Source organism: Sprattus sprattus, assembly GCF_963457725.1.
Source record: "Sprattus sprattus genome assembly, chromosome: 8".
In the NCBI taxonomy this organism is placed as follows: Eukaryota; Metazoa; Chordata; class Actinopteri; order Clupeiformes; family Clupeidae; genus Sprattus; species Sprattus sprattus.
This window is the reverse complement of record NC_137927.1, coordinates 20,358,597-20,372,880: the sequence shown is the minus strand read 5'-3', so window position 1 is coordinate 20,372,880 and position 14,284 is coordinate 20,358,597. Positions and strand designations below refer to the sequence as shown.

Below are 14,284 nucleotides of genomic sequence, written 5' to 3'. Positions count from 1 at the left end.
CTCCTCAATTCCATCCCCTTTCCTATCGGCTGCTGTCAAAGCCAGCAAAACACAGCTGACGGTGGACATAGATTTATGCCATGAGGATGCATTTCATTCCCTGTTTACTAGTCTCCCCTTCAGTGTGACTGCAATTTGTTTTTACAGCATGTACCACCAAGTGGAAACCTAATATTGCATGTGTCACCCAAACTAGTGTGTTTTTGTTATTATAAAGTGCCACTACAGACACAAACAACTTCAATCATTCTTTGGCCAGCAGTGCACACTGACATGTTTTAAGCTCTCAGACACGCACTCACATGTGTATCCTCACATGAGAGTCCTCTTCGGCATACACACACACACAGACCAGACACCCACTCACACTCCACATACTTGTACAGATACATTTCAACACAGAGAAAGGTTTGCTGTGCCTTCTCAGATCTGGGCTTATTCAGTCTGAATTTACACGGGTAAATGTTTGCTCTAAGAATCGTATTTCCCCGGGTTACCATTTCAAATATACAAGCTGGAGGCTTTGGCTGCATGCTTCTTGCTCCTGTGTGCATATGTGTGTGAAAGAGAGAAAGAGAGAGAGAGAGAGAGAGAGAGAGAGAGAGAGATTGGTTCTTTCATAGTCTGTCATTAACAGTGGAATGTTCCTGAACTCATCTCACTAATGCCACACAGACACTGGTCCATCTCCCTTGGGTGCTGTTATCTCTACCTGCCCCTCTCCTCCCTCTCTATGAGTCTCCCCTCTATGACTATTCACACACACACACACACAGTCACACACACACACACACACACACACAGTCACACTCACACACACACACACACACACACACACACACACACACTCACAAACACACACTCACACACACTCACACACACACACACACACACACACACACACACACACACACATAGACACTCACACTCACACAAACACACACACACACACACACACACACACACATACACACACACACACACACACACACACAGAGACAGTGCAAACACACCCACACACTGGCCAGGATGTGAGTCAGTCTGTGAGCAGCAGCCTCATGGAATCAGCAGCATTAGCATAGCTTTCTGGAGACATCACTCCGCCTCACATCACCACAGCTCCCATTTTCATGAGAGTCTTCAAAGTGATGACTCCAACTGACCCATGGAGAAAAAAGACAGACAGATACAAATATATGCCAGCTCCTGTATCGCACACTTCCTCCCTCTACCTCCCTCTTTCTCACACACACACACTGAGAGAGAGAGAATTCCATACGCAAACACAGTTACACCCACTCTCATTCTCTCTCTCTGTCTTGCTTGATGTGTGTGTGTGTGTGTGTGTGTGTGTACGTATGTGTGAGAGTAAGTCACACACACAGAGAGACCAACAGACGCACTCGCAAACGCACACGCACACGCACGCACGCACGCACGCACGCACGCACGCACGCACGCACGCACGCACGCACGCACGCACGCACACACACACACACACACACACACACACACACACACACTTACTGTAAACCCCTGATTTATGAGAAGTGTCAGTTGTCACCACTGGTATGCAGAGCCATAGGGACAGAATCTAAGCCTCTGTGTCCAGAGAGCTAGGAGCAGGCTTTGGAGGGTGCACCAGACATTACAACCTGTCCAGACATCAGAAACAACAAACACACACACACACACACACACATACACACACACACACACACACAGCAAGAGAGAGAGAGAGAGTCAGAGAGAGACTTCATGTCTTTATCTCCGTCTTTATCAGCTTTTTCTCAGAAGCCCATCAAAGGGACGGCCATAAACATTTAAACAAACTACGATCATCAGTGCCATATGTATTGCTCTTTATTTCTCTCACAACCCCCCGATTCATGTTAAGACCTGTTGACCTGTGGGATGCTTGCTCGTCTCTCTCCCTGATCTGTGTTTTTTCTTGTTTATTTGTCTGTTTTCCGTTGGCCTCTGTCCGGCATGGCACGGCGCCCCGCTGCACTGCTCCTCAGCTGACACCCCTATTGAGGAGTTTACGCCCACCCCAGCCTTCCCGGCCCTCCAGTACCTGGAGTCGGTGGACGAGGGTGGCGTGGCTTGGCAGGCGGGGCTGCGCACTGGAGACTTCCTCATCGAGGTACGAGCTGCTCTGCATCCTTCATTCTCCTATCCTATCCTATCCTATCCAAGAGGCCCAGAGTGGAGGTGGTGAGGGGGTATGCAAGAGGTTTGGCACCTTACAGACATGGTCTCACTTCTTTCAAATTCCAATCTCTCTGAGAAGTGTTGTTGTTTTTTTTTGCTCTTTCTGAGTGCTGTTGTTTGAGCTGCTAATGATATGCAGTTTGTTCGCTCAAGACTGAAAATTGTCTTGACATTTTTGCAAGTGCATTGATCAGGCACATCGTCTAATCCAGGTGGCAGAACAGAACAGAGCGTGCTTTGTTGGGTTGTCAGGCGACGTACAGGAGAATTTAGTGAATTCTGGGGGATTGTACTGTACGTTAGTGAGGCTGTTGCTGCTTGCTGCTCTTCCAAAAGCAGGGCTCATTTTTACAGTGGATTCTGAGATGAGGTGTTTGATACCTTCTCATCTCCATAGTGAGTTTTATATTGGTGATTTTAAGTTTATGTTTCCTGTGTTCAGCAGGAAATACATCCTGAAGAAGACTTGTAGACTTGCCTTTAAACACTGTTGGTCAAATGCGAATGCAAACACAGTGACACACAATGGTGTCTTTTTTCTGGATGAAGATTAGTAAAATCATCGTTTGGAGAGTGCACAGTTTGCAGCTTAATGGAGCAAGAAATGATACGAGTGCACAGCCTCGCTTCTCTTCTCTGCATATTCATATCCCTCCTTCCTCTTCTCTCTCTCATTCTCTCTCTCTCTCTCTCTCTCTTGGCCACTCTGTCTCTTTCTCAGTCTTTTCTTCTTTAACCACATAGTATTGACTTGAATCACTCCTCCTTTGTTTCCCTCTGTCCCTCTGGCTATCCAGCCTTCCTGTCAGTGCTCCCTGACCAAAGCATGGGGATGTCTGTCCCCTCTCCAAGTCTGCCTCAGCCTAAATAATGAAGGCTGTGCAATGTGACTCTTTCTGCGAAAGGCTCCCTGAGCGCACATGAGTCGTAGGCATCTCACATGCACAGAATGTACAGTGAATATATTCGCAATGAATTATGTGTGTGTGTGTGTGTGTGTGTGTGAGAGTCTCATTGCATGGTTGAATACACTTATACTGAGTGCTCTGTAAAGCAGCATAGCGGATTTTTTTTTTTTTTTTTAATAATAATCAAGGAAGCCAGTTTGAAGTCTTTAGATCTCTCACTGTATGCATTTGTGTGTTTGTGTTTTACGTTCAAACTTACTTCATAAAATTCATCTGCATGCATGATTTAAAACACTGCTCAGCTTTGCATAAAAGTTTCATTGCCCTTTGCGAATGCGCATGTGTCAGGTGACTTTATTGCATAGACTGTCTCCACTTGAGATGGAGGTGCAGTGTAGTGGCAGAGAAAAGCACCTTTTGTTATACAATTGTGGAGAATGCAGTTCAGATGCCAATCCATGGTGAATCTGTTCCCAGCCAGCTGGATTGGAAACCTTATCTGATAGAGAATTAGTTTCATAACATTGAGAGAGAAAGAGCGAGAGAGAGAGATAGAGTAGCTTACAGGGTACTGCATAAAGGTAGACCTAGGAGAGAAAACTGAGGAGAGAAAATCCCATCTTCAGCCCCAGGTAACACGTAGATATTGACTGTTTATTTTTATCTCCAGGTTCATTTTCTGCTGTCTCTGTCCCTCCCTCTCCCTCCCTGCAACATTCAGAGCAGTGTAATACAAGAGTCCATATTGGTCCCAACATTCAGAGCAGTGTAATACAAGAGTCTATATTGGTCCTAACATTCAGAGCAGTGTAATACAAGAGTCCATATTGGTCCTAACATTCAGAGCAGTGTAATACATGAGTCCATATTGGTCCTAACATTCAGAGCAGTGTAATACAAGAGTCCATATTGGTCCTAACGTTCAGAGCAGTGTAATACAAGAGTCCATATTGGTCCTAACTGTGAAGGAGCTGTTAAGCTTTTGAAGTTTTAGCCAGCCTGCCCTCAGTGGCAATTCTTAAGTCAGCCAGAGACCCCACCATCTCACATCGTACCTAAAACTCAGCTCAGTGTTGGATTGCATTATGCTTCCTCCATCAGCATATGACTTCTTATATATGCCTTGTTCCTCAGACGCTTAGATGTTAATAATGGTTAACTCCCTATATTGGTTGTAATAACCAAGGATAGAGAAGTTAATTTTTTTGTCAGGGTTCAAACCTTATGCGCATATGGGTCGATAAGGGTCAGGTGTTATATTCCAGAGTTTGTGTCCTTTGACCCCATCCGGCTCTTCTGTTCCACCCAGCCAAGGCTGAACGCTGTCAAATGGCTCTCTCAGGATAGCCCCCCCCCCAGACACACACACACACACACCTTGGTCACACTCACAGCTTGTGTTGGCAGCCTGTTCCTCTCCTTGTTCCAGCCCTTGCTGGGCCCTGGCAGCAGTAGTTTGGAGAAATGCTTCAACAGCTAGGTCACACAGCCCCAAAGCACTTCATTATGTGGATTACTGTCCCCATCGCCTTAAAGATAGAGGATATAGAGAGTGGTCTCATGAAAGCGGGGGGACTCCGTCTGTTTCTGGCTATAAGAGGACATTTGTCAGTTCCATTTCAGGTGTATGCCAAGGTATGAACTGTATACTTGGTGCTCAGCCTCTAGTAATACGTTTCTTCCTCCTATTCTTGTTCATTTCATTGCTTAAAGTGTGGACATTTAACAAGGTATCGCTTTTCTAGCAAATGCTTTTAATATGCCAATTTGGCTACTTATGAATTCATTTGAATGCAAATAAAGCAGTGTCTTTTTTCACATAGAGATCAGAATGTAGTAGCTTCCAGTCTGTGAGGTAAGAGCCGCATCAGCGTTCAGGTCAGGTGTGATGTGGAGTGGGACAGAGCCTTCCCCATCTCCCTAATTGACCACCTGAGCCTCGTTCACATGATTGTGTTGTAAGTGCCCTATTTAGACCCAGGACAAAATTATCCCCTTCTGTCACACTCTTGTGTTTAGAATACCAGCTGCCCCTCATTTGCAGTATCCCTCGTCCTGAAATTCACTCACTTAGCGAATGGTTGTAGGAAACAAGCCTTTGGTACTAGGTAGGGGGTTAGTTCATAGTTCAAGTGGTAAAGAGGGGAAAAGCAACATCATAGAATACATTCCCAGCATGATGACGGGCCAGAGGAGCATGGAAGGATGGGCATTGGTATTGTGAGATACTTCAACATTAGTGATGATTACTGATGTTGTTCTGAGCCCTGTGGTCTTTATGACCATCAAATAATAAGCAATGCTACGCCGGTGAGAGGAGGGATGGTAAATGATGTCCCTGCGGCTGTGATTCAGCCATGCCCAGCCTTGTGTCGAAGGTAATAACAGCCGTGGGGATATCTTTTGCCAACCCCATGAACACGAGTACCATATTGCTTTTATAAAACAGTTTCTACTAAAGACTCATTTTGAATTTGAAGACACCAGATTATGTTTTGTTTTGTTTCTTTTGATTTTGTCTATTCATTCTTCTCCCCCCAAAGTAGTTCCAACCTGAGTTTCCCGGCATCAAGCTTGGCCAAGTAATGAATAATGTTGCTCTGCAACAAAGTTGAGTCAGAAAGGCTAATTGTGCAGATTAATTTGTACACTCACCTGTCTTCACATTACATGTTAATTTGTACATTCCCCCTACTCCTTTCTGACATTACTCACCGAAAACTGTCAAATGTAAAATTGCTGCCTGCCATTCTGCCTCTTGCTTTGAGAGAATGAAATACTGATGTTGTACAATTGATGCTGTAAAGTAGATTAAATGTGGAGTGATTACTAGCAGTGGAGAGTCTGAGTCGGGTTATACCATGATATTCCCACTCATGTAATGCCTCTTGTCCAAATAGAAATGAATGTATTGTTTGACCGGACCTATCTGTTGCATACAATTACATTATACCATGGCTTGGTATTGTGTCTTGTAGTTAAGAATGTCAATTGAAATAGTGAAGTAGTGAAGTAGTCCCAGTAGTTTTTGACTATAACATCAATTCTCCAAATTCGTTGTGATGTTTAGTGGTCCAACAAAAGCACAGAGAGTAAAAACATGTTACATATGACTGAAATAGCTTTTAGCACCGTTACACTGCATTTGGGCAAGGTCATTTTACAAAGCTGATGCTCAGTGGAATGCTGGAATATGCTAGCTTGGCAATGAGAGGTATGGAACTAATAACTGGGCTTTGGCCATAGCAACCATACATTCAAAATAAGTAATGGTGGTTTGTCCTGTAAGTTTTATCAAAACGTTGAAATTATATCAGTAAAATAAAAAAAAAAACACAAGTGTGCTGGCTGAGGTATGTTATAAGGTATTCTTACACAACATTCTGCTCAACTGAGAGGATTCCATTTGCACATTCCTTAACTTGAATGGCTTGTGCCATATTTCTCATGAATCCAACCTATAAGTATTTCAGTCAAGGCATCTGCAATGTAGATTTGTTCAAATCTGTATCATTAGGTCCAACATGGTCTGCCCCATAAAACATTGGGGACAATGGCTTCAATACCACTAAAGCTCCCCCAGCCCCAACCCCACCTGCCTCTGCATTCCAGTGAAGCTGTGCTGCAGTGCCTGCTGCAGGGGTGCTGTCAGTGCAGTGTGTCCACTGGTTTGGCCCTCATCGGCTGACAAGAGGAGGAGAGGGGTCAGGTGGGGCCAAGCCTCTCATTTTGGGCAGCATGGCAGAATCAGCAGCGGGATCAATCTGCCTGCCACACTCCTCCATCCAAATCAAACGGGGTGGCTGGCTGTCTGTCAGCACTCCTCAGCTCTAGTGCTGTGATGTGCTCTGCTAGTGGGCTTAGAGTAGCAGCAAAAGTGAAATATGGCCCCGCTGTCACATTCACAGACGGTGCATGTGTGTTCACCCTGTAGTCTCATTGGAGAAAGAGCGAGGGAGAGAGGGAGAGCAAGGGAGCAGTGTGCACTACTGTAGACCTCTACGCAAACAGAACAAGATGAAGCGTGAGCGAGTGAGGGCGTGAGAAAGAGATGAGTGAGGGATGGAGTGGGAAATGTGGAGCAATGTCAGAGGGGTAAAAGTGTGAAAGATTAAGAGAACGGCAGGTTGAAATGATAGTGAGAAACTGTAACTGGATTGATATGCTCTTTCGCTCATGTACAATGTCAAAAGGAATATAAATTACTTTATAAAAAGCACTATCAGTGTAAAACCTCTCCATGTTTTTTGCGGGCCTGATAAAGAGTATTTCACCTTTACCTGTTATGTAAACGCGGCTCTCTCTCTTCCCTCCTCCAGTCCTCTATATCAGGAAAACTCTTTAGGACACCCCAGTGTCAAGTGCATGGAGTGTATGGAAAAAGTGTGGAGGAGAACTTTAAGTAATAGTCTTCTATTACTCTCTCTCCCTCTCTCTCTCTCTTATCATTGCGTTCCATCCCTGAATCTAGACTATCCATCTCAGCTATGTAGCAGCATGTCCCAGGTAGGCCACTTCACTCTTATACCTCAGATTTCCAGTGAAGGGTCATGCCAGTGTAGGGATTTCATACGATGTGCATGGTTGAATAGAAGTAGGCGGAAGTGCAATAGTTTTTTTTTTTTTATATAATTACTTCAGGGTATATTCATTTTATATAAAAGACTCAACAAAGTTTTCAGTCTTTGTTGAACTACAGTAACTTTGTCAGAGATAGATATCACCGGAAATTAACTTAAATAGTGAAATAAGTTGCTGCAGTTCTGTCCAGTTTTGGAAACTGACCACATACAGATTAATCCCTAGAACAGCACACAGCCAATGTGGAGGCGAAATGTGCATGTTGTAAGATTGCCATTCGCAGGTTTATGATTCATGTAACATGTTATGTAATTAGTTATGATAATTGCATAGTCTTACGGAGGGAACCCTTGACGAGCTGCTGATGCTAGCATGGTCTACATCCACACACGCACACATCAACCAAATGAATGGGCCTGGCACTGTGCTACAGCAGAAGGCCTTCGCAGTGAGCTTGGCAGCCCTGCTGAGCCTCTGCTCAGCTAGCTTCCCCTGATTGATATTGATGGGACTGCAGGTGTTACCCTTGACCCAATTAAACCGCGTCTAGCACAGCTTTTACACACAGCAGACGGTGTTATTTAAGGTAACACGACGTGTCTGCACTTCAGGCTGTTGTTTGCCGTCACTGAGCGCACACACACTCCAACGACGAGCAGCACGCTACACGCTCTAACTCAGGCATCAGGGTAGCTGTGACATAACGCCGTGGCAATGAAGTGCATCATCACTGTCATCAGAATCTCCTAATCACTGCATCAGTCAAACATCTGTCAGCCCAAAGGAAACGGGATGTGCATCGCAGTGGCTGTGTGCCGTTTAGAACCGGCGATGCGGTCACCATGCTTGCACCCTTCACTCGGGGGGATTGAGCATGAAATGAACACATATTGTGCTCATTACTCAGAGGGTTCCTGAGCAGCTGCTGGAGGTCGCGTGCACACACACACACACACACACACACACACACACACACAGACACACACACACACACACGCACACACGCACACGCACACACACACACACACACACACACACACACACACACACACACACACACACACACACACACACATACATACACACACACTCACACTGGCATTCAGATGTGTCTGCTCTGATGGAGATAACCCAATGATGTTTCACATCACTGCCCCAAACCTGGAGAAAAAAAAGCCGGGGGAATGTGGGTGCAGTGTACAGGCTCCTGTTACCTGAGCGTATTAGACTGTTTAGAATTGAAAGCGCTTGGTGTATCATCAGTTCAGATGGGACACAGGCTTAAGCATGAGTAAGGGGGTAATTTGCATTCAGTCAGCATCCCAGAAGAAACACAGTGTCACACCTTATCTACATGTATTTCATATTTTAATGTGGCCTTATGTGGTAACCTCTGTTTGATCATGCAGTTGTCAATAGGAGTAGCTTTCATATGTTTTTGCATAACATTTTTCCGTTGGGCTGACAGGATTCTTCAGTAAGCAATATCACATTGGACAGCTCTGGTGTTAGAAGTCCCTTTACTTCCATCTTTCCATCTTTAGAGGTATACCGAAAAGAAAGAAGACATTTCTTTGTTGTCTTAGGTAGTTTGGTTTTCTGTCATTGGTTAGGATTTTGTCTATTTGTGGTAAATTGATTCTATATATGATAAAAATAAATGTGCTTGTTTTGAAAAAAAAAAATAGATATAGAGTTTATCTGGTTAGATATAATTTTTCTTTAAAAACATTTGCTAACCATTTAAAGCAGGAAATGCATTCGTACCCAGTAAAAAGCCTCAAGAGCGGAGTATGCTTAAAATGGCCCTGCGGGAACACAAGCGCTGTTTGGGTTTACTGCATTGGACCTCTTTAGGCTTGGAATATGGGCCCTTTGTGGGCTGTCCATTGTGGTTCCCTCTGGACTTGAAACAAGGAACCAGGTACCCAATCCCCAGTTCACCCATTTATTGCAAGGAGAATAGTTTTAGTTTGCCAGATATGGGCTCAGTTGTGCCTGCTTTGCTATAGTTCAATCGTCTAACACAGATTGAGATAACCCAATAAGCACACAGACCACCCACTCCATAGACACCCAACTGACTTACATTTCCTAAATTTCCCTCAGGATAAATAAAGTATCCATCTATCTATCTATCTATCTAACTGACCAAACACACTGGAAGAAAACCGTTACCATGTATGATAGTAAGATAGTGTGTGCATATTTGATTGTCTGTATTTTTGTTCATTACTCTACTTTAGCAGTTTAAGAGTTTTTTAACCACACGTGTGATACTATTCTTTGGCTAAAAAGTAAGAACACAAACTCTACTTGGCTTTAGAAAGTTGAGTTAACACTGGGGCTTTAGGTTTCCATGCTCATCAACCCCATCCCCACAGACATGTCCCCTTGTAAGAACAACATGTTTGGGGATTCATTGTGGGCAGTGCACAGTGGTCCATAAGGTGCCTGTGGAAATCACATGTGTGGAAGAGGTTTGCAGGACCAGAGTCCATGCCGCCTGGCATTGGTCTGGGTCTCTGAAAGCTCAGTCAGTCTGCATGAGCATGCATGTTTGCCGAGCTGTCTGGAAATGCTACATACTTAATAAAATATGTCCTGATAAAATGTGTAAAATCTGAAATGGTGAATAGTATTTTAGATGATTGTATCCAATAGGTATACAAAGTGCTGGAGTGGTGGAGCAATCATTGGGAAGAGTAGCTTCTTTTGTAGTCCTTGATAAGGAGTGAATACAATCAGCCATGGCTGCACAATATCAGCTTTTGTTTTGTTATCACTGTCTCAATCCATTCAGAAGACATGAACTCCATCCACTACACGTTGTTGTCAAACGCTATCCTGTGGCTAAAAATAGCCCACAGTCACGCAGAGACCCAGACACACACACACACACACACACACACACACACACACACACACACATCCTTTAAATAGCTGTGGTATTGATGGGACCACACCTCATCCATAATTTAACAAAACAGGCTCCCACTTACAGTCACTGGAATGGATTTACAAGGAATTCTGTTCATTCCCTCCCGTGGGACCGGATTGCACGGGGGGGGGGGGTCTGGTGTTTTGCTTGTGCTCATTTTGGTGGCGAGAGACTGTATTTAGTAAAAACATGGCGGAAACTTGGAGCATTGATTTTAATGTGCCTGAGTGCTCCTCCAGCTGAATGTCAACACCACGCCTCCCTTTTCTGTCGTTAATAATGAATGGAGGACCCGTATTTACAGCGCTGTTGCCACAGCACTACATTCCACCCCTTACTCCTCCACGTCTCCGAACGTGATGCACGGCAACAGTCACCTAGCAACTGCGAGCACAGCGAAAGGCTGCAAAGGAGCTTGACAGTACACACCACCAGGCTGGAAGTCTCTGAGAACATGTACCATAGGTCAGGGGTTCACCCTCAGGTAGAACACACAAGAGGAGTCCCTTAAGCACTTAGATGGGCCACACAGCCGAGGAAAGGGGTCATACAAGGTGAAGCATATGCTGTGGGAGTGACGTTTCTCAGGGTGACATTGTCTCTCGTTGGAACTGGATTCTTTGTTTATCTTTATCTTTGATACCCTGACCCCATTATTTTTCGTCTATCTGTGTCAAAGAGAAGCAAGGCTTTAATATTAAGCGTTATTTGATTTGTGAAATGCACATGGTGTGATATTATATCAGCACAATGAAAAATATAGATTGGATCTGATAAATGTTATCTGTCTACTACCTTGGTTATTTGAAAAGCTTAGTGTAACCAAATACATCAAGTGGCTTGCCTGTGTATGATACCCGTGAGATCCCAGCAGACTCTGCTGCGTCTTCATTAAGATGTGCTGTTTACATACATAGCCATTAGTGTTACCTATGAAGCTCCATGGCCCTGTGTTTGTGCCCATTATCTTCCTTGTCTGCACCAGTGTGAATCATCAGTTTTCTGATTCTCCACGCCTCTTCTCATTCACACACACTCTCTCAGAGGCAGCCTTTTTAGTCCTCAACACACACACATATACACACACACACACACATTTATGTGCACACTACAGTATAGAACAGATATAATTTAATGAGCTTGTTGTGTCTCACCACTTGAGTCTCAAAAGGAAAATGCTTTGTGACACAAGCTAGGCATTTCTTCTGGGAATACAAACCCCTACCCCTGTGGATTCATCAATTAACCTGCCTGTCTACCCTTGAGACTCACAAACACAGACACCAAACCCACAAACAAAAACATACACACGCAAACACACACGCAAACACACACACACACACACACACACACACACACACACACACACACACACACACACACATTCAGATAATGGCACCTACGCACCTACGTGGGAACACCCACTGACTGCAGGCTCAGGTGCTTAGATAACCCAATATCCACGCACAAGAGAAGAGAAACCTGAGCCACTTCTCTTCGGTTACGCAGTAAGCTGCCCATGTGGCCAAATGTTCTGAAGATACACAGCTGTTTCTACATTCATTATCTGTCTCAGAGACAGAGCGAGGGTGAGGGAGAGTTTTTATGGAGTTTTTCGAAAAAGCATAGCCATTATGGCCGACCATGTCATTTCATATGCATTGCTGAACTGGAGTGCTAATCATTGATTTGGGTTCGTTGGAAGGTTATCAGTTGGTGATATGTAATAATAATGCATTGACAGCTCCTCCTATGTAGTAATGCACATAATCCCCAAACATTTGAAACAACACATTTGAAATTTGAATAAAAATGTTAGAGAGAGGAGCTAAAACTTCTACACAGGGTACAGGATAATATGTTTTCCCAGATGGAGTGAGGCAAATAGAGTGTGAGAAGACTAGGTGGCTAAAGAAAGCATGGAAGTGTCGTCTGTGAAAAATGTGATTTGTTCTTTTGTTGTAAATCCTCTCTGACAAGAAGGCCCTGTTGAACTGAGGAAAGCAGAGCAAATGAGAGAATGGGGGAAAGAGAGAAAAAGAGGGAGAGCGACTCACAGTGAGACAGACATTGATGTATGAGTGTGATAATGCCAAAAATATCACTCCTAAGCCCACACATAAATCTCTCTGTCAAACTCCAAACATCCACACTCCATTCTCTCTGGGCGACTTTCCACACACATTGAGGGTCTAAATACAGCAGGTGTACCCTTCCAGCAACAGACATGGGTGCGCACTGATGATATTGTTCCCCTCTTGTTCCAGCAACAGGCATGGGTGTGCGCTGATGATATTGTTCCCCTCTTGTTCCAGCAACAGGCATGGGTGTGCGCTGATGATACTGTTCACCTCTTGGATCTGTGTACAAGGAGATTTGGCTCTTAATGGGAATGTGTTCCTCCTTGAAGCTGTTGCATGCACAACTGCATCTGGCTTTTTTGTTTTTACAATTAAAGTAATTTTATGCATGGGTTAAAACTATGTGATAAGAGATAGCGATGAAGAGGTGATTTTATTCAATCAAATGATTTAGTTTAAGTTAAGTTTCAATTGTTCTGAGTTCTTAAGCTTTTTCTTTCTCTGTGAAAAAAATATAGGCTGTCTGTACACTCCTTTTTTGCGTGGCAGTGTAAAAATCCTGCAGACAACTTGACTGAGATGCTTACTAAAGCATCTTAGCACTAAAGAGTGCTTGACATGGTATGTGAGTGGTAGAGTTGTATGTTGCCTTTTGGAGATTGACATTATCTCTGCCTCTCTTTGCTCAAGTTACCTTTAGCATCAGCTAGTCTGCTTTGCACAGGTGAGGTGTATGGGAAAGAGAGCCAGTGTGCTTGACTGGCTGTCTGCATGCTGGTGGCCTTCTTGCCTTTCTGGGCCTGGCTGCTGTAGACTGTAATGGCTATCACTAGCTCCTGGTCTGGAACAGAATCAAACCCCTGGCTCCTGGTCTGCACTGTAACAGAAACAGGTCATTTATGTCTCTGTGATTGACGCATGCATCAAACCAAAGTGCCGGGCGTCCATCGACTCCCCACTTTGTTCACATACAGATCAATGGCACTCTTAAGTACTCAAATCAATTACTGCAGTTACACTGGGCATTAATGACAGAAATCAATCATGTTGCATGTCAGCGGTTGTCCGCTGATATTGATTCTATAATTGTTTCATTTTCCTTCCCCTTGTTTAGTGGCTGTATAAGAGAGTTGAGGGAAACCCAGTCCTGATTGGGGAATTTCACTATAATACTATGGCAGCTAGCCTTAAGCTTTGTCTAGAGGCAGGATTTGTGTGTGTGTGTGTGTGTGTGTGTGTGTGTGTGTGTGTGTGTGTGTTTGTGTGGTGAAGCCCTCACAACACAAGTGTATATGTGTCTGAGGGATGATGATTTCTCAGAAAAGGTTACTGTGGGAGGCAGTTGAGTTCAATCTCAGCTTGTCTGCTTTAAGGGCGCCCTTGAGAGCCCACAGATAACAAAAATACCTTAAAATAAGTGTCTCTCCATGTCTGATTAAAGCACTCCATTTCAGACAGACTGCATTGTGCTTCTCATAATCCAGCCTCAGTTTGGGGATGTGAGGTCATTGACAGGGCTTTCAGAGCAGCACCAATCCCCTGTTCAGGAATCATTTACA

The 14,284-nt window shown here is 44.2% G+C and overlaps 1 protein-coding gene across 1 annotated transcript in view; it reads left to right on the top strand.

The window, feature by feature from the left end:
• Positions 1–14,284, top strand: part of LOC308369418 (SH3 and multiple ankyrin repeat domains protein 2-like) — a gene marked incomplete at its 3' end in the record, with an annotated part of 86,672 nt that overhangs the window by 46,514 nt on the left and 25,874 nt on the right. Inside the window, exon 15 of the mRNA XM_080843840.1 lies at positions 2,022–2,146. Within this exon, the coding sequence (XP_080699966.1) occupies positions 2,022–2,146 (125 nt within the window). The remainder of the gene's footprint in view (positions 1–2,021; positions 2,147–14,284) is intronic.